The sequence below is a fragment of the Eucyclogobius newberryi genome, unplaced genomic scaffold (genome assembly GCF_026437365.1).
Source record: "Eucyclogobius newberryi isolate DKJ021-1_F unplaced genomic scaffold, fEucNew1.0.hap1 SCAF_12, whole genome shotgun sequence".
Lineage (NCBI taxonomy): Eukaryota > Metazoa > Chordata > Actinopteri > Gobiiformes > Gobiidae > Eucyclogobius > Eucyclogobius newberryi.
Window position 1 is genome coordinate 38,155,873 of NW_027315746.1, and position 27,043 is coordinate 38,182,915.

A 27,043-nucleotide genomic window follows, 5' to 3' on the forward strand; every position below is an offset into this window, starting at 1 on the left:
CCTGTGGGTGGTGAATGTGGTTGGTGCCTGTGGTTGGTGCACGTGGGTAGTGCCTTCGGGTGGTGCATGTGGTTGGTTTTTCTGGGTGGTGCCTGTGGGTGGTGCATATGGTTGGTGCCTGTGGGTAGTGCATATGGTTGGTGCCTGTGGGTGGTGCCTGTGGTTGGTGCCTGTGGGTAGTGCCTGTGGTTGGTGCCTGTGGGTGGTGCATATGGTTGGTGCCTGTGGGTGGTGAATGTGGTTGGTGCATGAGGTTGGTGCATGTGGTTGGTGCATGTGGGTGGTGCATGTAGTTGGTGCATGTGGTTGGTTTATCTGGGTGGTGCCTGTGGGTGGTACATATGGTTGGTGCCTGTGGGTGGTGCATATGGTTGGTGCCTGTGGGTGGTGCATGTGGTTGGTGCCTGTGGGTGGTGCCTGTGGTTGCTGCCTGTGGGTGGTGCACATGGGTGATGCATGTGGTTGGTGCCTCTGGGTGGTGAATGTCGTTGGTGCATGAGGGTGGTGCATGTAGTTGGTGCCTGTGGTTGGTTTATCTGGGTGGTGCCTGTGTGTGGTGCATATGGTTGGTGCCTGTAGGCAGTGCATATGGTTGGTGCCCGTGGGTGGTGCCTGTAGTTGGTGCCTGTAGGTGGTGCATGTGGGTGCTGCCTGTGGTTGGTGCCTGTGGGTGGTGCATGTGGTTGGTGCATGTGGTTGGTTTATCTGGGTGGTGCCTGTGGGTGGTGCATATGGTTGGTGCCTGTGGGTAGTGCATATGGTTGGTGCCTGTGGGTGGTGCATGTGGGTTGGGCAAGTGGGTGCTAGCTGTGGTTGTTACATGTGGGTGGTGCATGTGGTTGGTGCCTGTGGGTGGTGCATGTGGGTGGTGCAAGTGGTCGGTGCAAGTGGGTGCTAGCTGTGGTTGGTACATGTGGGTGGTGCCTGTGGGTGGTGCAAGTGGTCGGTGCCTGTGATTGGTCGCTGTGGTTGGTACATGTGGGTGGTGCATGTGGTTGGTTTATCAGGGTGGTGCCTGTGGGTGGTGCATATGGTTGGTGCCTGTGGGTAGTACATATGGTTGATGCCTGTGGGTGGTGCATGTGGGTGGTGCATGTGGTTGGTGCAAGTGGGTGCTGGCTGTTGTTGGTATATAATAATAATAATAATAATAACTTTTATTTATATAGCGCTTTTCAGTGACCCAAAGACGCTGAACATATATAAAAAAGGGGGGGGTATTTACAGACAGGGGGGACAACACGTACAGAACACATTAATATACAGATAAAATGAACAAGACAGAAGAAGTAGAGAGAAAAAGATGGGGATGTAACAGGGGGTAGAAGTGTAGGCAATGGGGTAGAGGAGGCTAGGGGTAGGGGAGGTCATAGGCTTGGGTGAAGAGGTCATGTTTTTAGGCGGGATTTGAATGTTGTGAGTGAGGGAGAGTGGGACGGGGGGGAGGGAGTTCCAGAGTCGGGGTGGTGCCTGTGGGTGGTGCAAGTGGTCGGTGCCTGTGAGTGGTCGCTGTGGTTGATACATGTGGGTGGTGCATATGGTTGATACATGTGGGTGGTGCATGTGGTTGCTACATATGGTTGATACATGTGGGTGGTGCATGTGGTTGCTACATATGGTTGATACATGTGGGTGGTGCATGTGGTTGCTACATATGGTTGATACATGTGGGTGGTGCATGTGGTTGCTACATATGGTTGATACATGTGGGTGGTGCATGTGGTTGCTACATATGGTTGATACATGTGGGTGGTGCATGTGGTTAATGCATGTGGGTGGTGCATGTGGTTAATACACATGGGTGGTGCATGTGGTTGGTGCATGTGGGTGGTGCATGTGGTTGGTGCATGTGGTTGATACATGTGGGTGGTGCATGTGGTTAATACACGTGGGTGGTGCATGTGGGTGGTGCATTTGGTTGATACATGTGGGTGGTGCATATGGTTGATACATGTGGGTGGTGCATGTGGTTGCTACATATGGTTGATACATGTGGGTGGTGCATGTGGTTAATGCATGTGGGTGGTGCATGTGGTTAATACACATGGGTGGTGCATGTGGTTGGTGCATGTGGGTGGTGCATGTGGTTGGTGCATGTGGTTGATACATGTGGGTGGTGCATGTGGTTAATACACGTGGGTGGTGCATGTGGGTGGTGCATTTGGTTGATACATGTGGGTGGTGCATATGGTTGATACATGTGGGTGGTGCATGTGGTTGCTACATATGGTTGATACATGTGGGTGGTGCATGTGGTTGCTACATATGGTTGATACATGTGGGTGGTGCATGTGGTTGATACATGTGGTTGATACATGTGGGTGGTGCATGTGGTTGATACATGTGGTTGATACATGTGGGTGGTGCATGTGGATGGTGCATGTGGGTGGTGCCTTTGGTTGATACATGTGGGTGGTACATGTGGGTGGTGCATGTGGTTGCTACATATGGTTGATACATGTGGGTGGTGCATGTGGTTGATACATATGGTTGATACATGTGGGTGGTGCATGTGGTTGATACATGTGGTTGATACATGTGGGTGGTGCATGTGGTTGCTACATATGGTTGATACATGTGGGTGGTGCATGTGGTTGCTACATATGGTTGATACATGTGGGTGGTGCATGTGGTTGCTACATATGGTTGATACATGTGGGTGGTGCATGTGGTTGCTACATATGGTTGATACATGTGGGTGGTGCATGTGGATGGTGCATGTGGGTGGTGCCTTTGGTTGATACATGTGGGTGGTACATGTGGGTGGTGCATGTGGTTGCTACATATGGTTGATACATGTGGGTGGTGCATGTGGTTGATACATATGGTTGATACATGTGGGTGGTGCATGTGGTTGATACATGTGGTTGATACATGTGGGTGGTGCATGTGGTTGATACATGTGGTTGATACATGTGGGTGGTGCATGTGGTTGATACATGTGGTTGATACATGTGGGTGGTGCATGTGGATGGTGCATGTGGGTGGTGCCTTTGGTTGATACATGTGGGTGGTACATGTGGGTGGTGCCTGTGGGTGGTGCCTGTGGTTGGTGCATGTAGGTGGTGCATGTGGGCGGTGCATGTGGGTGGTGCCTGTGGTTGGTGCATGTAGGTGGTGCATGTGGGCGGTGCCAGTGTCTTCCGGGTGTCCCCTTCACCAGGGAAAGCTAAGTCTGTTTACTTGAGCCGCTGTGGACCAATCAGCTTTGAGCACAGCGCTCTGACAACAAACAAAAGAGCCAGGCTAAAGTGAGCTCATCACGGAGGACAGCCGTTCACTCCCGACCGCGACCGTCACAGCCCGCTCCGGGGAATATTCAGCCGTTTCACTGCAAACATTTAGGTCAAAGTGATCCGTTTGACCCGAGCCTTGGTGACGGTGTTCACGCGAGCTCATGTCACGCTCAGCCCAGTGAGGGATTGCTGTCGCTTCAAGCATTAGCCAGGTTAGCTCCATGCTAACGGTGGCTCACGGACACTGCTCTGTCTGTTGTTCACAGAAAAGCTGACAGTGCCTGGGACACTGCACTCGGGCTTGTGGCTGACAAGCCGATCTGAGCGCTGACAGGAGCGGTCAAAATGTCGGGACAGGCCTCGGGCTGTGGGTTTCTCATGTCGGTGGTAGTTCACGGAGATTCGACTCTGAACGAGCAGGAAAAGGAGCTGAACCAGAGGCTACGGCGTCTGTACCCTGCCGTGAACGAAAGCGAGAGCCCCCTGCCTCGCTCCTGGAGCCCCAAAGACAAGTTCAGCTACATCGGCCTGTCCCAGAACAACCTCCGCGTTCATTATAAAGGTAATGTTGTACCAAAGTTGCACTTAAGTTCAGTGTGGAGCTGCTGTTGCTAAAGCCTTAGCAGTGTTAGCTCTGTTAGCAGTGTTAGCTCTGTTAGCAGTGTTAGCTCTGTTAGCAGTGTTAGCTCTGTTAGCAGTGTTAGCTCTGTTAGCAGTGTTAGCTCTGTTAGCAGTGTTAGCTCTGTTAGCAGTGTCACAGTCGGGCTGCTGTTGTTGGGATGCGTCAGTTCTCTGGATAAAAATGACTCGCTTTAGTTTTGCTTTAGTCTCGCTTTAGTTCTGCCCTGGCCCTGCTTTTGGCCCACTTCAGACCGTTTTAAACCTGCTTAGGCCCGCTGTGGACCCGCTTTAGTCTGCTTTAGACCAGATTAAAACCAGCTTTATTCCCGCTTTTGACCCACTTTAGACTCGCTTTGGACCCATTTTAGATGAATCAGAAACATGGCAGTAATGCAACAAGTATTAAATTATTAAATAATCAAAGGTAAATTAAAAATATGACTTTACTAAAGATTCATGCAAATGGATCACTACTTGAGCATTTATTTTAACAGTGCAATTTTAAAATGCATAATTTCAAGTTAAAGGAATAATAGAGGATTTTTGGTACGCAATCTGAGTCTCATTTCCTCGTTGCGTGGTCAGCTGAGTAGTTCTCCCACATGTCAATCATTGCCTGCGTGCTACTGCACACCTGCAGCCTCGTCCCCAGGATAGCAGCACGTTTCCATGGCTGCACATGCGTGGTTGAGATGCCGGTGTGTGTTCAGAGTTCCTTCAGTGTACAGGCTGAAGGATGGCAGAGGAAGACTGTGTTCGAGCTCAAAAGAGACGGAAATCTGTGGAGACGAGAGATGATGCCATCTGTGGCGCTAATACACAAAAGCATGTGTAGCAGTGGGGCTGTAGCGTGCTTCTGCACAGGGTTTGATGGGAAGGGCCTCTTGGAAACAACAGGAGGGTGGGGGGTGAGTGTGCGCATGCGCATAAAAAAAAAAAGGGACTAAGTCGTTTGAGTTCTCAAATTTGCGAAAGATCCTCTATTATTCCTTGTTGCCTAGCGTAAGCTTCACATTAGCGTAACAAAAAATCCTAACACTACTTATAATTACACTCTTTCGCTCTCCTTTTTTAATTTTTTTTTTAATATACGATATAGTGTAAAGCACATACTTTGAAGACGTACAACTACAGTAGGCGGTGGAAAATGCACCATTTCAGTTGGTTGCCAACACCATTAAAAGTAACGCAACAACAAAAACAGCATCAGGCTTTTAGATGGAGGGCTGTGTTCCCGTATTTTGGACCGGGTATTTTAAAATGTGGATGGCCATTTTATTAATAAATCTTAGAAAAAAAGGGAATAATAGTGTTTTCGCTGAGGGGTTTTGGCCAGCGGGCCCCGCCATGCTGAAAATATACCACCAGGAATAAAGATAACCGTGCGCGCGCCGCCACCGCGCTTCCCAAAAGATGGCGCCAGGCTGAAAAAACATCCGCCAGGTTGAAAAACAAAGATTGTGTTTTTTATTCAAGTAACAAACAACTAGGGATGCAGACCTAAACCCGCGTTCAGGTTCGGATTCAAATCCAGAGGTTTAGGTTCAGGTCCGGACTCATTAGGTCCGGACCTGAACCATGCCATATTTGCATAATGTTACAACAGCATAACACAAGACACTTCGCTAAATTAAGTTTAAGACACATGAACAAGGACGACTATCAAACACAAGGCTTAACTGCAGTGAAATAAACTCAACTTGTCTGATTTATTCACTGTTTTTAACAGAAGTTACAACTTACAAATCACAAGCTACGAGCTACTAGCTAGCAGCTAAATTATAGCTTAACACTTAACACACATCGCTTGAGGAACAACTCAAGACTCGACTCAACAACAAGAGCATGTTGAGTATTGTTGACAGGGTCAGTCTGGGTCAAGGGTCAAAGCAGCTGTTTCATCTGATACTATGTTTCATCTTTAGACACATTTCACTCTTTAATGTTCAGATCCATTAGCATCAAAAGTCAGATCAAACCTTCAAACACAAAACACCAGTGTCAATAATGAAGTCAGTGTAAAATAACAGTTACAAAAACTAGCATAAAATTCAACTTTAATCACTATAAAGCATCAACTTATAGAACTATAGCAGTATCAAAAATAGAATATGAAAATATTTTACACAACACATCAAAATAATACATCATATTAGCAGCATTAAACACCAGACCATGTTTAACAACTGTAGAATACAAATACAAAATACTATTACAAAATATAAACTCCAATTAATGAATGCAGCAATTAAGCAATATTACTTTGGAAGACGCGTTCGTCACTAATTATGGTCCGTGTGCGCTATTGACAGCGGCGCATGGCAGTGTTAACGTCTTTTCCAGCGTGAATTTCGCGATCAATGGAAGGTTTAAGATGGTCTAGATTCTAGAACTAAAAGGATATAGTATGTCAGTGCTATATTTTATGAGTCCAGAACCGAATCACCGAGGTTTCGTTTTTTTGGACCCGAACCGAAACAATTTTACAAGTCCAGATCCGGTCCGTCGCAGCGGTACACATCCTTACATACAACGCTATCATATAGTTAAGAAAGCTACACTCAACAACGTAGAAGACTTCCATTCTGGTCCCATATGTTTATTTGGCACCTGGTCACCTGTTCACCAGATCACCAGATCACCGTCCCAGCGCCGCAGTGTAACTTTTCTGCTACGGCGCTCGATAATATGGGAAGCCAATATGATCACACTCCGCCACTTAGGAGCGGAGTATGGCGTAAATTACGGTGTTCGTTGACGGCGCACGGCATAACGTGAGACAGCGCTAAAAGCTTTATTTATCTTTATTTATTTTATTTTGTAAAAGCGTCGGAAAATACGCCGCTCATATGTGGCGGAGTGTGATGATGTTGGTTTTCCATTGTGTGCGTGTGTTCTGCCTCGTCTAGAGTCACTTCCTCATTAGACTCATTTCTCCGTCAATAAGAGTCTGATTGTAATAAAACACAGCGTTTCAAAGCTTGAAATTTAAAATGGACACATTGTCCACTGACGTTGTCTTCTACAGCATGTCAAACATTTGTTTCCTGCTAGAGTGCCCCCCCGGTGGCAGTTAGCCAGTAAAATCTATAAATTGCATCTCAAAGCATGGGGAAAAAGTAGGGTCTTAAAGTCCGAAGAGTACGGTACGGTATGTGTAATGGTCAATGTTTTCTCTATGAAATGAACACAGAACACAACACTAAAGTTGTACGTGCCTGAGACGAGAGCACAGGAGAAATCTGCATTTGTAGCAAGTGGATAATAAAAAAAGAAAGCGTTTTGTACATCACCCGTTGTGTTCTGGGAAATGTTTCAACCGCCGTTTTAACAAACCAGGGCCACTACTCGTTTTTTGACGAGACATTGCTTTTATTTTTGCCTTTATGACAAAATGACAGCCAATGGCCAATATTCAAATATTTCATATATTAGCCGGCCAATATATCAGTCACACTACTCAACTGCTTTAGCAGCATCCCGGAAGATGGGTGGAGAAAGAAAGAAATTGCACATATACAATACAGGCCGCACCTGCCAATAAGCCACAGGTGCCCACATTGTAACATGAGACATTTACACACACCGGTTGTCTTTTGAAAAGGCCACGCCTTTAGGGACCCTAAAGGGGCCGACCAGCTCTCCCCATAATTCCGGCCCAAAACATGACTCCGCCTCCTCCTTGCTGACATTGCAGTCTTGTTGGGACATGGTGGAAAATGAGTCTTCATGCATTTCTGGGCCATTGGAGCCGTTTCTGCTCGTGAGCGTTGGTTAAGGGCCAAATAGAATGTTTATCCATAACTACAAGCCTCTGGAGGATCTACACCTTGATGTTCGTGGGACTCTAGAGGCAGCAGCAGCTTCAAATATCTGTTTGCTGCTTTGTAATGGCATTTTAGTAACTGCTCTCTTGATCCAATGTACTTGTCTGGCAGAAACCTTCCTCATTGTGCCTTTATCTGCCCTAATCCATGCGTGCTCTGAATCAGCTACAAATCCCTTTACAGTACGATGATCATGCTTAAGTTTTTGTGAAATATCTATGGTTCTCATACCTTTTATGTGCCATAAATGCCTCCTTTTATTATTATCTGCAGCAGTGTGAATTGGTCACACAATGCTGATTCAACATTATTGAATGAATAACAAACCATAATAGACTCCACCTTTCACATGCAATTTAAAATGATTGCATACTAATGGTATTGGAATATAATGTTCTCCCGCAGGTCATGGCAAAACACCTAAAGATGCAGCGTCAGTGCGAGCCACACACCCGATCCCTGCAGCCTGTGGCGTCTACTACTTCGAGGTGAAGATCATCAGCAAGGGCCGCGATGGGTAAGAATGTTGCTTCTGCTGCTGCTGTTATGGCCGGGGTACACGGCTCCGGTCCGGGTGTGGTCCTGCACCTGCTTGGGTGACTTGCAGATTGCCTGTTACACCAACTCTGGTCCACTGTGCTCTGTTTTTGATGAACTCCACTAGGGCTGAACGATTAATTGTATTTGCAATGAAATCGCGATGTGATCAAACGCGATTGGCTAATCGCAACGTACGCGATTAGAATGTGGTCATGAGCCCTCCGGGGCTAGCCGGAGGGTGGAGGAGGGCGGCGGAGCTAGCTAGCGGATGAGGGCGGCGGAGCTAGCTAGCGGAGGAGGGCGGCGGAGCTAGCTAGCGGAGGAGGGCGGAGCTGGCGGAGCCGGCTAGCGGAGGAGGGCGGAGCCGGCTAGCGGAGGAGGGCGGAGCCGGCTAGCGGAGGAGGGCGGAGCTGGCGGAGCCGGCTAGCGGAGGAGGGCGGAACTGGCACAATGTAGGACGCTGTGCGGACATGACGAGTCCCGCTGCTGTCTCAGAGCGCGAGTCTGAAAGCGGGAGGAGCCACGTGCGGTAAAGTCGGACTTCCGAGGTCAATAGCTCCTAAACGCAAAAGTCTTTGCAGATCATTCACAGCCAAAATAATCATATTTACACTGCAGTGACACAATCTCGTTTTTAAAAATCAGATGCGTGTTTTGGGCGCAGCCAATCACACGCTCCGAATGTGCAGCCGGAGCCGAGAGTACCAAAAATGGAAAAGTTTTATAGCTGGAATGGAACATCAAATAGAGCGGTACAATTTGAATAACACAATAATTACACCCCTCTCCTTGAACCGACACCTTAACGTGGTGGAGGGGTTTGAGTGCCCGAATGATCCCGGGAGCTATGTTGTCGGGGGCTTCATGCCCCTGATAGGGTCTCCCAAGGCAAACAGGTCCTAGGTGACGGGTCAGACAAAGATCGGTTCAGAAGCCTCTTATGACGACGACACGAACAAGGCCGTTTACGTCGCCCGGATCGGCGTCACCGGGGCCCCATCCTGGAGCCAGGCCTGGGATGGGTGCTCCATGGCGAGCGCCTAGTGGCCGGGTCTTACCCCACGGGGCCCGGCCGGGCACAGCCCGAAAGAGCGACGTGGGGCCGCCCTCCCGTGGGCCCACCACCCGCAGGAGGATCCATAAGGGGCCGGTGCAGAGAGATCTGGGCGGCAGTCGACGGCAGGGGCCTCGGCGACCAGATCTCCAGACACAGAGACTAACTCTGGGGACATGGAATGTCACCTCGCTGGGGGGGAAAGAGCCTGAGCTTGTGCGGGAGGTTGAGCGATACCGACTAGATATAGTCGGCCTCACCTCCACGCACAGTTTGGGCTCTGGAACCCATCTCCTCGAGAGGGGCTGGACGCTCCACTTCTCTGGTGTTGCTCGCGGGGAGAGGCGGCGGGCTGGTGTGGGCTTGCTGATAGCCCCTCAGCTCAGCCGCCACGTGTTGGAGTTTACCCCGGTGAACGAGAGGGTCGCGTCCCTCCGCCTTCGGGTGGGGGACAGGTCTCTCACTGTTGTGGCGGCCTACGGGCCGAACAGCAGTGCAGAGTACCCGGCCTTCTTGGAGTCCTTGGGAGGGGTACTGGACAGTGCACCGACCGGGGACTCCGTTGTTCTACTGGGGGACTTCAACGCCCACGTGGGCAATGACAGTGACACCTGGAGAGGGGTGATCGGGAAGAACGGCTTCCCCGATCTGAACCCGAGCGGTGTTCAGTTATTGGACTTCTGTGCTAGCCACGGATTGTCCATAACGAACACCATGTTCAAGCACAAGGGTGTCCATCAGTGCACATGGCACCAGGACACCCTAGGCCGGAGGTCAATGATCGACTTTGTTGTCGTGTCATCAGACCTCCGGCCGCGTGTCTTGGACACTCGGGTGAAGAGAGGGGCAGAGTTGTCAACCGATCACCACCTGGTGGTGAGTTGGATCCGCTGGCAGAGGAGGAAGCCGGACAGACTTGGCAGACCCAAGCGCATTGTGAGGGTCTGTTGGGAACGTCTAGTGGAGCCCTCTGTCAGTAGGGTATTCAACTCGCACCTCCGGGAGAGCTTCTCCCATGTCCCGGGGGAGGTTGGGGACATTGAGTCCGAGTGGACCATGTTCTCCGCCTCCATTGTTGATGCGGCTGCTCGGAGCTGTGGTCGCAAGGTCTCCGGTGCCTGTCGTGGCGGCAACCCCCGAACCCGGTGGTGGACACCGGAAGTAAGGGATGCCGTCAGACTGAAGAAGGAGGCCTATCAGGCCACTCTGGCTTGTAGGTCTCCGGAGGTCATCGACGGGTATCGGCAGGCCAAGCGAGCCGCGGCTCGTGCTGTCGCAGAGGCAAAAACCCGGGCCTGGGAGGAGTTCGGGGAGGCCATGGAGGAGGACTATCGGTCGGCACCAAAGAAATTCTGGCAAACCGTCCGGCGCCTCAGGAGGGGGAAGCAGTGTCTCACCAACACCGTTTACGGTGCGGGTGGAGGCCTGCTGACCTCAACTGGGGATGTCGTCGGACGGTGGAAGGAATACTTTGAGGATCTCCTTAATCCCTCAGTCACGTCTTCCGAAGAGGAAGTGGAGACCGGGGACTCGGTGGCTGGCTCATCCATCACCCAAGCTGAAGTCACTGAGGTTGTTCGCAAACTCCTCGGTGGCAGGGCTCCGGGGGTGGATGAGATCCGCCCTGAGTACCTAAAGTATCTGGATGTTGTAGGACTGTCTTGGTTGACACGTCTCTGCAACATCGCGTGGCGTTCGGGGACCGTGCCTCTGGACTGGCAGACCGGGGTGGTGGTCCCTCTGTTCAAGAAGGGGGACCGGAGGGTGTGTTCCAACTACAGAGGGATCACACTCCTCAGCCTCCCGGGTAAGGTCTATTCCAAGGTACTGGAGAGGAGAATCCGACCGATAGTCGAACCTCGGATTCAGGAGGAGCAGAGTGGTTTTCGTCCCGGTCGTGGAACACTGGACCAGCTCTATACCCTCCATCGGGTGCTCGAGGGTTCATGGGAGTTTGCCCAACCAGTCCATATGTGTTTTGTGGATCTGGAGAAGGCTTTCGACCGTGTCCCTCGGGGTGTCCTTTGGGGGGTGCTCCGGGAGTACGGGGTCCGGGGCCCTTTGCTCAGGGCTGTCCGGTCCCTGTATGACCGGAGCAGGAGCTGTGTTCGCATTGCCGGCAGTAAGTCAGACCTGTTCCCAGTGCATGTTGGACTCCGCCAGGGCTGCCCTTTGTCACCGGTTCTGTTCATAATTTTTATGGACAGAATTTCTAGGCACAGTCGGGGGTCGGAGGGTGTGGTCAGGGGTCGGAGGGTGTCCGGTTTGGGGACCACAGGATCTCATCTCTGCTGTTTGCAGACGATGTTGTCCTGATGGCTCCATCAAACCCGGACCTGCAACATGCACTGGGACGGTTTGCAGCCGAGTGTGAAGCGGCTGGGATGAGAATCAGCACCTCCAAATCCGAGGCCATGGTTCTCGACCGGAAAAAGGTGGCTTGCCCTCTCCAGGTGGGTGGGGTGTCCTTGCCCCAAGTGGAGGAGTTCAAGTATCTCGGGGTCTTGTTCACGAGTGAGGGAAGGATGGAGCGTGAGATCGACAGGCGGATCGGTGCAGCGGCTGCAGTGATGCAGTCGCTGCATCGGACCGTTGTGGTAAAGAGGGAGCTGAGCCGAAAGGCAAAGCTCTCTATTTACCGGTCGGTCTACGTTCCTACCCTCACCTATGGTCATGAGCTTTGGGTAGTGACCGAAAGAACAAGATCGCGGATACAAGCGGTCGAAATGAGTTTCCTCCGCCGTGTGGCTGGGCGCTCCCTTAGAGATAAGGTGAGGAGCTCGGCCACACGGGGGGAGCTCGGAGTAGAGCCGCTGCTCCTCCACGTCGAGAGGAGCCAGCTGAGGTGGCTCGGGCATCTGTTTCGGATGCCTCCTGGGCGCCTCCCTCGGGAGGTGTTTCAGGCATGTCCCACCGGGAAGAGGCCCCGGGGAAGACCCAGGACACGCATGTCTCTCGGCTGGCCTGGGAACGCCTCGGGATCCCCCCGGAGGAGTTAGAGGAAGTGTCTGGGGAGAAGGAAGTCTGGTAGTCCCTGCTCAGACTGCTGCCCCCGCGACCCGGCCCCGGATAAAGCGGCAGAAGATGGATGGATGGATGGAATAATTACACCATGCTGCTGCTGCTGCTGCCGCTGCTGCTACTACTGCTATTACTGCTATTACTGCTATTACTGCTATTACTGCTACTACTGCTATTACTGCTATTACTGCTATTACTGCTATTACTGCTATTACTGCTATTACTGCTGCTGCTGCTACTGCTGCTGCTGCTGCTGCTGCTGCTGCTGCTGCTGCTGCTGCTGCTGCTGCTGCTGCTGCTGCTGCTGCTGCTACTGCTGCTGCTGCTGCCGCTGCTGCTGCTGCCGCTGCTGCTGCTGCCGCTGCTGCTATTACTGCTATTACTGCTATTACTGCTATTACTGCTATTACTGCTATTACTGCTATTACTGCTATTACTGCTGCTGCTATCTGCTGCTGCTGCTGCTGCTACTGCTGCTATCTGCTGCTGCTGCTGCTGCTACTACTTTAAGTGCTTAAGCTACTTTTACTGCTGCTTCTACTGCTTAATAATAATAATAATAAATAATAATAATAAATATAGCCGCAAGCGGCAATGATCGGCCTTCGCTACGCCACAATTGTCCTTTTATTACATCTACTGCTGAATCCATGACGCTGTCACATCTTCTCCCCTTCGTTTTACCATCAAAAAGCAGTTTTATTTTGAATTCTTGGCCGCACAGAAACCATGACAATTAAAATAAAAATGTGGATAACTTTTGATGGTCCACCACTGAAGATGAGTCTCACCAAATTCAGGTTAATAGGACTAACACCCCAGGAGTTTGTGAAAGTCTAAAGTGTAAACATGTTCTGGCGATTTCCCCATTGGAATAACATGGGAGGTTTCTGTCATCGCTACGGCAACGCCATAACAATTATGACATGGATCTCATTGACATCACGCCAAATTAATTAATTTTACTTCAAGTAGGTTTAGGGCAAAGAGTGAGAGAAACAATTGATTCTAATTTGTCGCAATTGTGACTTTATCTGCGTAAACGGCAGCAAATTTAAAATTTGGGAAATTTCAGAAATTCTTGCTACAGTTTGTGGCTTCGCCGCACAGAGACTGCGACAGGTATCGGAGTAATTTGACTAACTTTTGATGTCCCACTCCCAACACCATTTTCACAAAATTTCAGGGTTAGGGTTAGGCCAACGCCCTGAGAGGAGTTTGTAAAACGACATTTGGAAAAACTCCCGAGTCATGCTTGGCCATTTTTTTGAACCAATATGGCCGGTTGGGCGGGCGGTGTTGCCGTAATAATATTTTTTACTTCTCTTGTCACATCTACCTAAATTTCATGATTCTACAATCAGATTTTTTAGGGATAATATCCTATTTCTCAATGCATTTTCTTGGACATTTGGGGGCGCTGACGCGCCATTTTTTTTTATTATAGAAAAGGGAGCTAACCAGAATGTGTAGAGACACGATTTTTAGAGGTTTGCAAATGTTTGACTTTTTGTCAATGTTCTCTGAGTTTTGCATGGCATGCTTAACCTAAGCCATGAGCGCAGGAGCGCCTCAGTGAGTGAGTGGAAGGGCGTGCGCACTGCGAGTGCATTTGAGCAGCTGTGCTTGGCACAGCCTTGTGGAACTGGGCCTAATTATGATTTATACTTATGAGGATTATCACCAAAACGGTTGAATCAAGACGGAAATAATGCAATCTGTCAAAATGAATAGAAGATGAAATAAAAAGCGTGTAGCCCTCTTAATCACTGCACATATTTGACAGTTCTATTCAACGGTTTTGGGCTGAGCTCTGAGTTTTAAGGAGCAGCGGTCACCACCCTGACCTCTGACCTCTGTGTGTTTCAGGTACATGGGCATCGGCCTGTCGGCTCAGGGCGTCAACATGAACAGGCTTCCAGGTGAGGACAGTGTGTGTGTGTGGATCCACGTCCACCCCTCCATGTCCACCCCTCCATGTCCACCCCTCCATGTCCACCCCTCCATGTCCACCCCTCCATGTCCACCCCTCCATGTCCACCCCTCCATGTCCACCCCTCCATGTCCACCCCTCCATGTCCAGCTCTCCATGTCCACCCCTCCATGTCCACCCCTCCATGTCCACCCCTCCATGTCCACCTCTCCATGTCCAGCTCTCCATGTCCAGCTCTCCATGTCCACCCCTCCATGTCCACCTCCAGCTCTCCATGTCCACCCCTCCATGTCCACGTCCAGCTCTCCACGTCCAGCTCTCCACGTCCAGCTCTCCACGTCCAGCTCTCCATGTCCACGTCCAGCTCTCCACGTCCAGCTCTCCACGTCCAGCTCTCCACGTCCAGCTCTCCATGTCCACGTCCAGCTCTCCATCTCCACGTCCAGCTCTCCACGTCCACCCCTCCACGTCCACCCCTCCACGTCCACGTCCAGCTCTCCACGTCCAGCTCTCCACGTCCAGCTCTCCACGTCCAGCTCTCCATGTCCACGTCCAGCTCTCCATGTCCACGTCCAGCTCTCCATGTCCACGTCCAGCTCTCCACGTCCACCTCTCCACGTCCACCTCTCCACGTCCACCCCTCCACGTCCACCTATCCACGTCCACCTCTCCACGTCCACCCCTCCACGTCCACCCCTCCACGTCCACCCCTCCACGTCCACCCCTCCACGTCCACCCCTCCACGTCCACCCCTCCACGTCCACCCCTCCACGTCCACCCCTCCACGTCCACCCCTCCACGTCCACCCCTCCACGTCCACCCCTCCACGTCCACCTCTCCACCTCCACCTCTCCACCTCCAGCTCTCCATGTCCAGCTCTCCAGAGGCGAGAGGCGTGGAGAAATTAAGCTCAAACGCGTTTACTTTGCTTATTTATTCTGTATTTTAATGATTAAGTTGCAGAGTTCAGCGGTGCAAAGTGATTGTGGGCAAACGGTAAATGTTATACAGTAATGTTCATTATTGGTAATGCAAGAGTATTCTAACGCAGTACTTTTATACCACACTAGCGCAGTAATCTAACTCGTTACAGCACCATCTGTAAGTGCTTCATAGTTCAGAGCCATTTGGACACATTTGATTGAAAGTGTCTAATTTATCACCTTTGCTTTGACTTCAGGATGGGACAAGCATTCATATGGTTACCACGGAGACGACGGCCACTCCTTTTGCTCCTCCGGCACGGGCCAACCGTATGGCCCCACTTTCACGACAGGAGACGTGATTGGTTGCTGCGTCAATCTCATCAACAACACCTGCTTTTACACAAAAAATGGGCACAGTTTAGGTATGAATCCCCCGTGTTCTGCACATGTCGCCTCTAGGTTTAGTCAGGATGCATCCACACACATATCAACTCTATATACTCTGTACATATGTCCCTTTTAAGACTCTTGAAAACTGAAAAACCTACATAGTGTTGGATTGAAGCTTTTAGAGTAACATGGCCATGTTGGTCAAAGTAAAAGTTCTGCTCAAACTGTTACTGCAGTTTGAGCGACACTCTTTAGCGGCAGAGACAAAGTTGTCTGAATTTTAAAGTAGTGATTTTAGTGATGTTATTGTCTGGGCGTGTGCACATCTTAGTTGTGCTTTGTCTTCCTGCAGGTATCGCTTTCACGGACCTCCCGGTGAGTACAGCTTCTTCTGCGTCCAGCTGTCGGTCAAACACTCTTCTGTCCCCGCTGTCCCCTAAAGCCTCTCAAACTGCTCATGTCCACCTTATCCTTCTGTTTCATGGATTTAATGGATGGAATAAAGAGTACAACTGTGGCAGAGCAGGCAGGTCCTCTGCAGGTCCACTGCAGGTCCACTGCAGGTCCACTGCAGGTCCTCTGCAGGTCCACTGCAGGTCCACTGCAGGTCCTCTGCAGGTCCTCTGCAGGTCCTCTGCAGGTCCACTGCAGGTCCACTGCAGGTCCACTGCAGGTCCTCTGCAGGTCCTCTGCAGGTCCACTGCAGGTCCTCGTGAGGGCTTGACGGGACAAACGCAGAGGTCTTAGCAGAGTAGAATCTAAAAGCATGTCAGATGTAGGTTTGTTCCGCAGGGACAGTGTACATCAGGGCTATTCAAGATCATTTACCAGAGGTCCAGAGGTGCTTCACACTGTAACAGTTCAGTTCAATGTATTTTTCTAACGCCCAAAATCAGTTTCCTCGAGGGCGACAGTGAAAACAGATTAAACAATGTCCATAGGGACTTGGCAATGTCCCAACATCCCGTGTCCTTAGACAAATGTCCCAACATCCCGTGTCCTTAGACAAATGTCCCAGAGTCCTCTGTCCTTAGACCTTCCTTCTCAGCCAGGAAAAACTACCAAACCTCCTTGGGGAAAAATTATAAACCTGGAACAGTTCCACATGGAGAGATCTGACTCTCACTGACGAGAGAGAGACAGAGGAGCTGGAGCCACTCAAGAGGAGAACCGGTTCTTCGGGAGGAGAACCGGTTCTTCGGGAGGAGAACCGGTTCTTCGGGAGGAGAACCGGTTCTTCGGGAGGAGAACCGGTTCTTCGGGAGGAGAACCGGTTCTTCGGGAGGAGAACCGGTTCTTCGGGAGGAGAACCGGTTCTTCGGGATGAGCCGGTCCCGCCGGGTGAGCCGGTCCCGCCGGGTGAGCCCCCCGCGTGAGCGCCGTAGCGGGGGAGATCCTTGAGAAGGGCCCGGCGCGCGTCTTTATCATCTGGTGCCTTAGCAACTGGCTTAGTGCAGAGGAGTAAAAAAGCACCCAGTTTTAGGAATCTACAAACTTTTCTGGTTCTTTTCGATGCCCTGGCAGAGGCAATAAGATTTAGTTTTGTGTGTGATGACATTGTTTAAGTTAAAATGCACACAATGTATTTATTTGTATTTAACTGGTTAAGTGTTTGTTTAACTCATGTTCTGGCGCTTTAGTGTCAAGATCAAGAATGTACAAACTGAACTGAAGTGTTTTCTGCTTTAGGGACATTTGGTACTAGACTGGTTCTGCTGCTCCTAAAATGTGTTTGGAGTGTCTAATGTTTCATGAGATTACAATGTTTCTGAAGTCTGGTCATCTTTAATGATTGTGGCTCAGGATTTTGTGGCAAGTGAATACTTCATATTTGCTACTGAATAAAAATACTGTTGCACTTTACACTTCTTTTGAATTCATTTTGAATTTTGCACGTAAAAATGAAAGTGAGTTTTGGTGTTGACCCTTAAACTCTGTTGTAGAATAGCCCTGGGGTCCATGAATCAACATTGATGTGAAGACTTAAACAATACCATTTTCAAGTAGATTCTTCATTCGACAGGCAGCCTGTAAAGTGAGAGTCAAATGTGTGTCATGTATTTAAATCATTGCGTTTTTGTTAAAATTCTAGCAGCAGTCACGTCGAAGGGAAGAAATAAAGGCTCTGCATCAGGTGTGGATAGGAATCCTCTAATCTTACAAACATTATGTAGATGGAGGAAAGAGACACATTTACTTTACATGCTCAGAGCAAGCCTCCTATGGACAGGTGTTGAAAATGAGCTTATTTTGATATAACACTTAAAACATTGCATCTGGTTCGTCCAATGCTATGTCCATATTAAATAAAAAATAAATGTCATGTCATGGGAGTTTTCATGATGGAGACACAGTAGAAAGGGTCGTTCAGTTCGCTAAGACTGGAGGCTGGTAGAACTAGCACTGACCTGACGCAGACCTCTTCAAATCCCATACATTTCATCTTCACAAATGTTGAACCAACATGCTCTTGATTTGCAGCCAAACCTGTACCCCACCGTGGGCCTGCAGACCCCGGGGGAGGTGGTGGATGCCAACTTTGGACAGCACCCGTTTGTGTTTGACATTGAGGACTACATGAGAGAGTGGAGGACCAAGATCCAGGCTCAGATCGAACGCTTCCCCATCGGGGAGCGAGAGGGCGAGTGGCAGTCCATGATCCAGAAGTGAGTGACACCGCTCCCCTTCACGGCAGCACAATGGCCCGAGTGTAACGCCTTCTCTCCACAGGATGGTGGCGTCATACCTGGTACACCACAGCTACTGTGCTACTGCCGAAGCTTTCGCCAAATCTACTGACCAGGCTGTGCACGAGGAGCTGGCGTCCATCAAAAACAGACAGAGTAAGAATCAGTAGCTTATGGTTTGTCTAAGTCACAAATTGAATTCAACACATTTCCCAATAAAGTTACTGTTGTACTGACTGGAAGGTACCTGCCCTGAGCAAGAGCTATTCAGTGTGAACGTGCGTCAAATGGGGACTGGAACTAAGAAATGTACCAGGAACTGAAGAATGTGAAAACCCCTTTGTGTATCAGTAATACATCTCCTGCATAGGCTGATATTTCCTTAGGTCCTAAAGGAAATGCCTGCAGGTGCAGCAGTAGACACAACTGTCTGGTGGGTTTGGAAATAGGGCTGTAGTGGATCAAACTCAACAGCAGTGTTTCTCCCACCTCAAAGTAACTGGCAGAGTGTTTATCTGGTTATAAAGTGGATGCTTCTGTTGACAGAGATCCAGAAGCTGGTGTTGTCGGGGCGAATGGGGGAGGCCATAGAGACCACCCAGCAGCTGTATCCAAGCCTTCTGGAGAGGAACCCCGACCTGCTCTTTATGCTCAAGTGAGTCCACGCAGTACTACAACCTACTGGGAATTCAATTATATTGAATTCTATGTCCGCACATTTTTCAACCCACATAAGATCTATTCTAGAATAGACTTTTTATTTTGAACAATGATCGGTCCAAAATGACAGAGGCAGACATGGGTACAATAGATCTAAGTGATCATGCTCCTGTGTACATCATAGTAGATCTAGAAAAGAAACAAACACAGATTCAACGCTAGTCTACTCAATGACCCACAATTTATTTAAAAAGATTGAGACATATGTCAACAGTCACAATAAAACTCACGCAAACATCAAACTAAACCTAACCAGTTCCGTGGACGTCAGGATGCACAGGAATGTGAGGCGTGGTCAGGAGGTGTGGGATTATTGCAAGATGTGGAGTGGACAACAAAAAAAAGGGAAACACAGAGATGGTGCACACAGGTGACGGGTGTGAGAGCGCCCTGTGCCACGGGCACCAAACAAATGACCACGGCACCTCCTGGAGTTGTGACATAAGGAAAACGACAACTACCCACGGACAGTTTCTTTTTTAAGCCCATTAATTTAAGAGATGTTTTAACTTTTTGGCATGCTTGGGCTGCTTAACTGCCAGTCACCAGCGTTGGAACGTTTCACTTATCAGCTGATGTTACTTCTTGAAGGACGTAGTCAGCCAAAATGCTGTTGTATACTACTGGTAAATTTAACTTTAAATTTCCATTTCTGTTTAAAAACTCCTCTTTCTCACCATATCTTCTCCTGCTTAGAATCCTCACCTATTTGTCCTCAAAAGAGTGGTTTGTGTGGCTTTAAGATGAAGATGCACGGTGCTCTGTAATCCTGAACTTTCACGAACTGGCCGTTCATTTTACCTTTCACACATAGAGCGCTGCTCCACATAGAGCGCTGCTCGCACTAGTCACCACAAACGGCCACCGGGGCCAATCAAGCAGGAAGCGCAAGTGTTTGACACTGAAGAAGACTCTTGTGGACAGTAGAAGACTCTTGTGGACAGTAGAAGACTCTTGCGGACAGTAGAAGACCCTTGCGGACAGTAGAAGACTCTTGCGGACAGTAGAAGACTCTTGCGGACAGTAGAAGACCCTTGCGGACAGTAGAAGACCCTTGCGGACAGTAGAAGACCCTTGCGGACAGTAGAAGACCCTTGCGGACAGTAGAAGACCCTTGCGGACAGTAGAAGACCCTTGCGGACAGTAGAAGACCCTTGCGGACAGTAGAAGACCCTTGCGGACAGTAGAAGACCCTTGCGGACAGTAGAAGACCCTTGCGGACAGTAGAAGACCCTTGCGGACAGTAGAAGACTCTTGCGGACAGTAGAAGACCCTTGCGGACAGTAGAAGACTCTTGCGGACAGTAGAAGACCCTTGCGGACAGTAGAAGACAGTAGATAATTAATCATTATTTAATGTATTTGTTGCTTTGTTACAAGTTACAGGTCAAATCTTGTGTGTCATTTATAGTAATTCATTAGTTCACACAAACACATGACATTTTCCTGGCCCCGCCCCTCGGCTAAATTTTAGAACCCATTGTGGCCCTCGAGTCAAAAAGTTTGGGGACCACTGATATAGGCTGTACTCTCGCTAAAAACTGCAGCATTCAATCAAAAGGTCCCTCATCTGAAGAGTGGGTCCAGTTCGCCTCAGTCGGTCCCTCATCTGCCTGAAGAGTGGGTCCAGCTCCAGTCTCCCTCGTGTCCGTCTGTCAGTCTGTGAGAGTCGGATCTCTCCTTCACTGGAACTCCTCCAGGTTTCTACGCTTTTTTCCCAAAGAGGTTTTTTTGTAGTTTTTCCTGGCCGAGAAGGAGAGTCTAAGGACAGAGGACCCTGGGACATCGTCCCTCGCCACCACAGACATTGTCTGACTCCATCGCCACCACAGACATTGTTGATTCATTTCTCCCTGTGGCCCTCAGAGGCAACTGTTGTTGTGATTTTGGGCCTTACAAAAATACATTGATTTGATTTGATTTGAAAAGAACACTTTGTGCACATATCTGAGGCACCAATAGCACTGTAAGAAGGTTCAAAGATCAAGTCCATTTTGCATGATCTGGGCCCTTTAATCTCTCTTTCAATGTTCCCCGAGACATCTGCTGTTGTGATTTTGGGTGTTACAAACATTAATTCAATTAAATTGAATTGGGCCCGGAACACCTCCGGGCATGTCCCACCGGGAAGAGGCCCCGGGGAAGACCCAGGACACGCTGGAGAGACTGTCTCTCGGCTGGCCTGGGAACGCCTCGGGATCCCCCCGGAGGAGTTGGAGGAAGTGTCTGGGGAGTAGGAAGTCTAGGAGTCCCTGGTTAGACTGCTGCCCCCGCGACCCGGCCCCAGATAAAGCGGTAGAAAAAAAAGAAGCGGGCTGCTTGAAGTGTACACCACTGGAGGGCCGGGCGTCTTACCTCCGCCCAGTTGCTTGTTCAAACATGCTCAGGACTTGTTCATACATGTTCTACACCTGTGAAGAGACAGTCGGCTCACACTACGCTCCACGAGACCATGATGGAGAATCTGTCCTGCAGAGAGATCGGTGCCACCGCAGCACTTCATCACAAAACGGTGTCAATGGGCTCCTCTTCGTTCAATAAAAATGTCATCTTGCAAAGAAATAACAGTTTTATTCCTTTGCACATAGAGGCCCCAGGCCAAGGATACAAGCACCCATGTTAAAACATAAACATTAATTCAAACATAAGAATATTGAACATAAGTGTTTTTGTATGTTTTTCAAAATGGCAAAGAAAATAGGTGCAGGCACTGCAAAGCCCGCTGTGTCCACTAGAGGAAGCTATTGCCCCACTAATGGGACAACAGCTGTACGTGTCTGCCCCTGCCCAGTCCCTCAAAACGGATGCGCTCTGTCCGCTGGCATGACACACCACACAGTGGCACGGCTGCGGAAGCTGTAACCAGGGGTTACAGGCTTCAGTTTACATCTGTCCCTCCCAGGTTCAACAACGTTTTGCATTCACAACCGCGGGAGAAAGAGGCTTTTATCCTGCAGGTGGAAATGGAAGCTCTCAAAAACAATGGTGCAATACAAATAGTGCCTGCAGAGCTATGTCAGACAAGTATCACACCTATCAACAGTTCTCCTGAAAAATTATATTCCTTTTTTACTACTATATAAAGACATCTAGAAAAATGGAACCTTATCCCATGCCCGAGTCTTAAGTCAAATGATTGAAACTATATATTTTTTAATTTGGCCCAGATTTCTTCATCTGTTCCAGACTCTTCCAATATCCATCCTCAACCAGTGCTCTCCTCAGAATCTTTTAAAGGGATGGTAAATATGCCTCATACGGGGTCGCATTTTCCTCCAAAGATGGTTTACTGTACCTTCATTATTTCCACAGATACATGCACCATAAACACACTATTACATGGTGTATAAGTCTAAACATACTATTACATGTGTTTAAGTCTAAACACACTATTACATGGTGTATAAGTCTAAACACACTATTACATGGTGTATAAGTCTAAACATACTATTACATGTGTTTAAGTCTAAACACACTATTACATGTGTTTAAGTCTAAACACACTATTACATGGTGTATAAGTCTAAACACACTATTACATGGTGTATAAGTCTAAACACACTATTACATGGTGTATAAGTCTAAACACACTATTACATGGTGTATAAGTCTAAACATACTATTACATGTGTTTAAGTCTAAACACACTATTACATGGTGTATAAGCCTAAACACACTATTACATGTGTTTAAGTCTAAACACACTATTACATGGTGTATAAGTCTAAACACACTATTACATGGTGTATAAGTCTAAACATACTATTACATGTGTTTAAGTCTAAACACACTATTACATGGTGTATAAGTCTAAACACACTATTACATGGTGTATAAGTCTAAACACACTATTACATGGTGTATAAGTCTAAACATACTATTACATGTGTTTAAGTCTAAACACACTATTACATGGTGTATAAGTCTAAACATACTATTACATGTGTTTAAGTCTAAACACACTATTACATGGTGTATAAGCCTAAACACACTATTACATGTGTTTAAGTCTAAACACACTATTACATGGTGTATAAGTCTAAACATACTATTACATGTGTTTAAGTCTAAACACACTATTACATGGTGTATAAGTCTAAACACACTATTACATGGTGTATAAGTCTAAACACACTATTACATGTGTATAAGTCTAAACACACTATTACATGGTGTATAAGCCTAAACACACTATTACATGTGTTTAAGTCTAAACACACTATTACATGGTGTATAAGTCTAAACACACTATTACATGTGTATAAGTCTAAACACACTATTACATGGTGTATAAGTCTAAACACACTATTACATGTGTATAAGTCTAAACACACTATTACATGGTGTATAAGTCTAAACACACTATTACATGGTGTATAAGTCTAAACACACTATTACATGGTGTATAAGTCTAAACACACTATTACATGATGTATAAGTCTAAACACACTATTACATGGTGTATAAGTCTAAACATACTATTACATGTGTTTAAGTCTAAACACACTATTACATGGTGTATAAGCCTAAACACACTATTACATGTGTATAAGCCTAAACACACTATTACATGTGTATAAGTCTAAACACACTATTACATGTGTAAGTCTAAACACACTATTACATGTGTAAGTCTAAACACACTATTACATGTGTATAAGTCTAAACACACTATTACATGTGTATAAGTCTAAACACACTATTACATGTGTAAGTCTAAACACACTATTACATGTGTAAGTCTAAACACACTATTACATGTGTATAAGTCTAAACACACTATTACATGTGTAAGTCTAAACACACTATTACATGTGTAAGTCTAAACACACTATTACATGTGTAAGTCTAAACACACTATTACATGTGTATAAGTCTAAACACACTATTACATGTGTATAAGTCTAAACACACTATTACATGTGTATAAGTCTAAACACACTATTACATGTGTATAAGTCTAAACACACTATTACATGTGTATAAGTCTAAACACACTATTACATGTGTATAAGTCTAAACACACTATTACATGATGTATAAGTCTAAACACACTATTACATGATGTATAAGTCTAAACACACTATTACATGATGTATAAGTCTAAACACACTATTACATGTGTATAAGTCTAAACACACTATTACATGTGTATAAGTCTAAACACACTATTACATGTGTAAGTCTAAACACACTATTACATGTGTATAAGTCTAAACACACTATTACATGTGTATAGGCCTAAACACACTATTACATGGTGTATAAGTCTAAACACACTATTACATGGTGTATAAGTCTAAACACACTATTACATGGTGTATAAGTCTAAACATACTATTACATGTGTTTAAGTCTAAACACACTATTACATGGTGTATAAGTCTAAACACACTATTACATGGTGTATAAGTCTAAACACACTATTACATGGTGTATAAGTCTAAACACACTATTACATGGTGTATAAGTCTAAACACACTATTACATGGTGTATAAGTCTAAACACACTATTACATGTGTATAAGTCTAAACACACTATTACATGGTGTATAAGCCTAAACACACTATTACATGTGTTTAAGTCTAAACACACTATTACATGGTGTATAAGTCTAAACACACTATTACATGTGTATAAGTCTAAACACACTATTACATGGTGTATAAGTCTAAACACACTATTACATGTGTATAAGTCTAAACACACTATTACATGGTGTATAAGTCTAAACACACTATTACATGGTGTATAAGTCTAAACACACTATTACATGGTGTATAAGTCTAAACACACTATTACATGGTGTATAAGTCTAAACACACTATTACATGATGTATAAGTCTAAACACACTATTACATGGTGTATAAGTCTAAACATACTATTACATGTGTTTAAGTCTAAACACACTATTACATGGTGTATAAGTCTAAACATACTATTACATGTGTTTAAGTCTAAACACACTATTACATGTGTATAAGTCTAAACACACTATTACATGTGTAAGTCTAAACACACTATTACATGTGTAAGTCTAAACACACTATTACATGGTGTATAAGCCTAAACACACTATTACATGTGTTTAAGTCTAAACACACTATTACATGGTGTATAAGTCTAAACACACTATTACATGTGTATAAGTCTAAACACACTATTACATGGTGTATAAGTCTAAACACACTATTACATGGTGTATAAGTCTAAACACACTATTACATGGTGTATAAGTCTAAACATACTATTACATGTGTTTAAGTCTAAACACACTATTACATGGTGTATAAGCCTAAACACACTATTACATGTGTATAAGCCTAAACACACTATTACATGTGTATAAGTCTAAACACACTATTACATGTGTAAGTCTAAACACACTATTACATGTGTAAGTCTAAACACACTATTACATGTGTATAAGTCTAAACACACTATTACATGTGTATAAGTCTAAACACACTATTACATGTGTAAGTCTAAACACACTATTACATGTGTAAGTCTAAACACACTATTACATGTGTATAAGTCTAAACACACTATTACATGTGTAAGTCTAAACACACTATTACATGTGTAAGTCTAAACACACTATTACATGTGTAAGTCTAAACACACTATTACATGTGTATAAGTCTAAACACACTATTACATGTGTATAAGTCTAAACACACTATTACATGTGTATAAGTCTAAACACACTATTACATGTGTATAAGTCTAAACACACTATTACATGTGTATAAGTCTAAACACACTATTACATGTGTAAGTCTAAACACACTATTACATGTGTATAAGTCTAAACACACTATTACATGTGTATAAGTCTAAACACACTATTACATGGTGTATAAGTCTAAACACACTATTACATGATGTATAAGTCTAAACACACTATTACATGATGTATAAGTCTAAACACACTATTACATGTGTATAAGTCTAAACACACTATTACATGTGTATAAGTCTAAACACACTATTACATGTGTATAAGTCTAAACACACTATTACATGTGTAAGTCTAAACACACTATTACATGTGTATAAGTCTAAACACACTATTACATGTGTATAGGCCTAAACACACTATTACATGGTGTATAAGTCTAAACACACTATTACATGGTGTATAAGTCTAAACACACTATTACATGTGTATAAGTCTAAACATACTATTACATGTGTTTAAGTCTAAACACACTATTACATGGTGTATAAGTCTAAACACACTATTACATGGTGTATAAGTCTAAACACACTATTACATGGTGTATAAGTCTAAACACACTATTACATGTGTATAAGTCTAAACACACTATTACATGGTGTATAAGCCTAAACACACTATTACATGTGTTTAAGTCTAAACACACTATTACATGGTGTATAAGTCTAAACACACTATTACATGTGTATAAGTCTAAACACACTATTACATGGTGTATAAGTCTAAACACACTATTACATGTGTATAAGTCTAAACACACTATTACATGGTGTATAAGTCTAAACACACTATTACATGGTGTATAAGTCTAAACACACTATTACATGGTGTATAAGTCTAAACACACTATTACATGGTGTATAAGTCTAAACACACTATTACATGATGTATAAGTCTAAACACACTATTACATGGTGTATAAGTCTAAACATACTATTACATGTGTTTAAGTCTAAACACACTATTACATGGTGTATAAGCCTAAACACACTATTACATGTGTATAAGCCTAAACACACTATTACATGTGTATAAGTCTAAACACACTATTACATGTGTAAGTCTAAACACACTATTACATGTGTAAGTCTAAACACACTATTACATGTGTAAGTCTAAACACACTATTACATGTGTATAAGTCTAAACACACTATTACATGTGTATAAGTCTAAACACACTATTACATGTGTATAAGTCTAAACACACTATTACATGTGTAAGTCTAAACACACTATTACATGTGTATAAGTCTAAACACACTATTACATGTGTATAAGTCTAAACACACTATTACATGTGTAAGTCTAAACACACTATTACATGTGTATAAGTCTAAACACAC

The 27,043-nt window shown here is 46.0% G+C and overlaps 1 protein-coding gene across 1 annotated transcript in view; it reads left to right on the top strand.

Annotated features, from left to right (window-relative positions):
• The first annotated feature begins 3,213 nt into the window (after window positions 1-3,213).
• The window catches only part of ranbp9 (RAN binding protein 9), a 76,102-nt gene continuing 52,272 nt past the window's right edge, over window positions 3,214-27,043 (top strand). Inside the window, exons 1-8 of the mRNA XM_072441972.1 lie at window positions 3,214-3,798; window positions 8,090-8,201; window positions 14,169-14,221; window positions 15,413-15,580; window positions 15,901-15,923; window positions 18,030-18,214; window positions 18,279-18,391; window positions 18,782-18,890. Coding sequence (XP_072298073.1) covers window positions 3,582-3,798; window positions 8,090-8,201; window positions 14,169-14,221; window positions 15,413-15,580; window positions 15,901-15,923; window positions 18,030-18,214; window positions 18,279-18,391; window positions 18,782-18,890 — 980 coding nt within the window. The 5' untranslated portion in view covers window positions 3,214-3,581. The remainder of the gene's footprint in view (window positions 3,799-8,089; window positions 8,202-14,168; window positions 14,222-15,412; window positions 15,581-15,900; window positions 15,924-18,029; window positions 18,215-18,278; window positions 18,392-18,781; window positions 18,891-27,043) is intronic.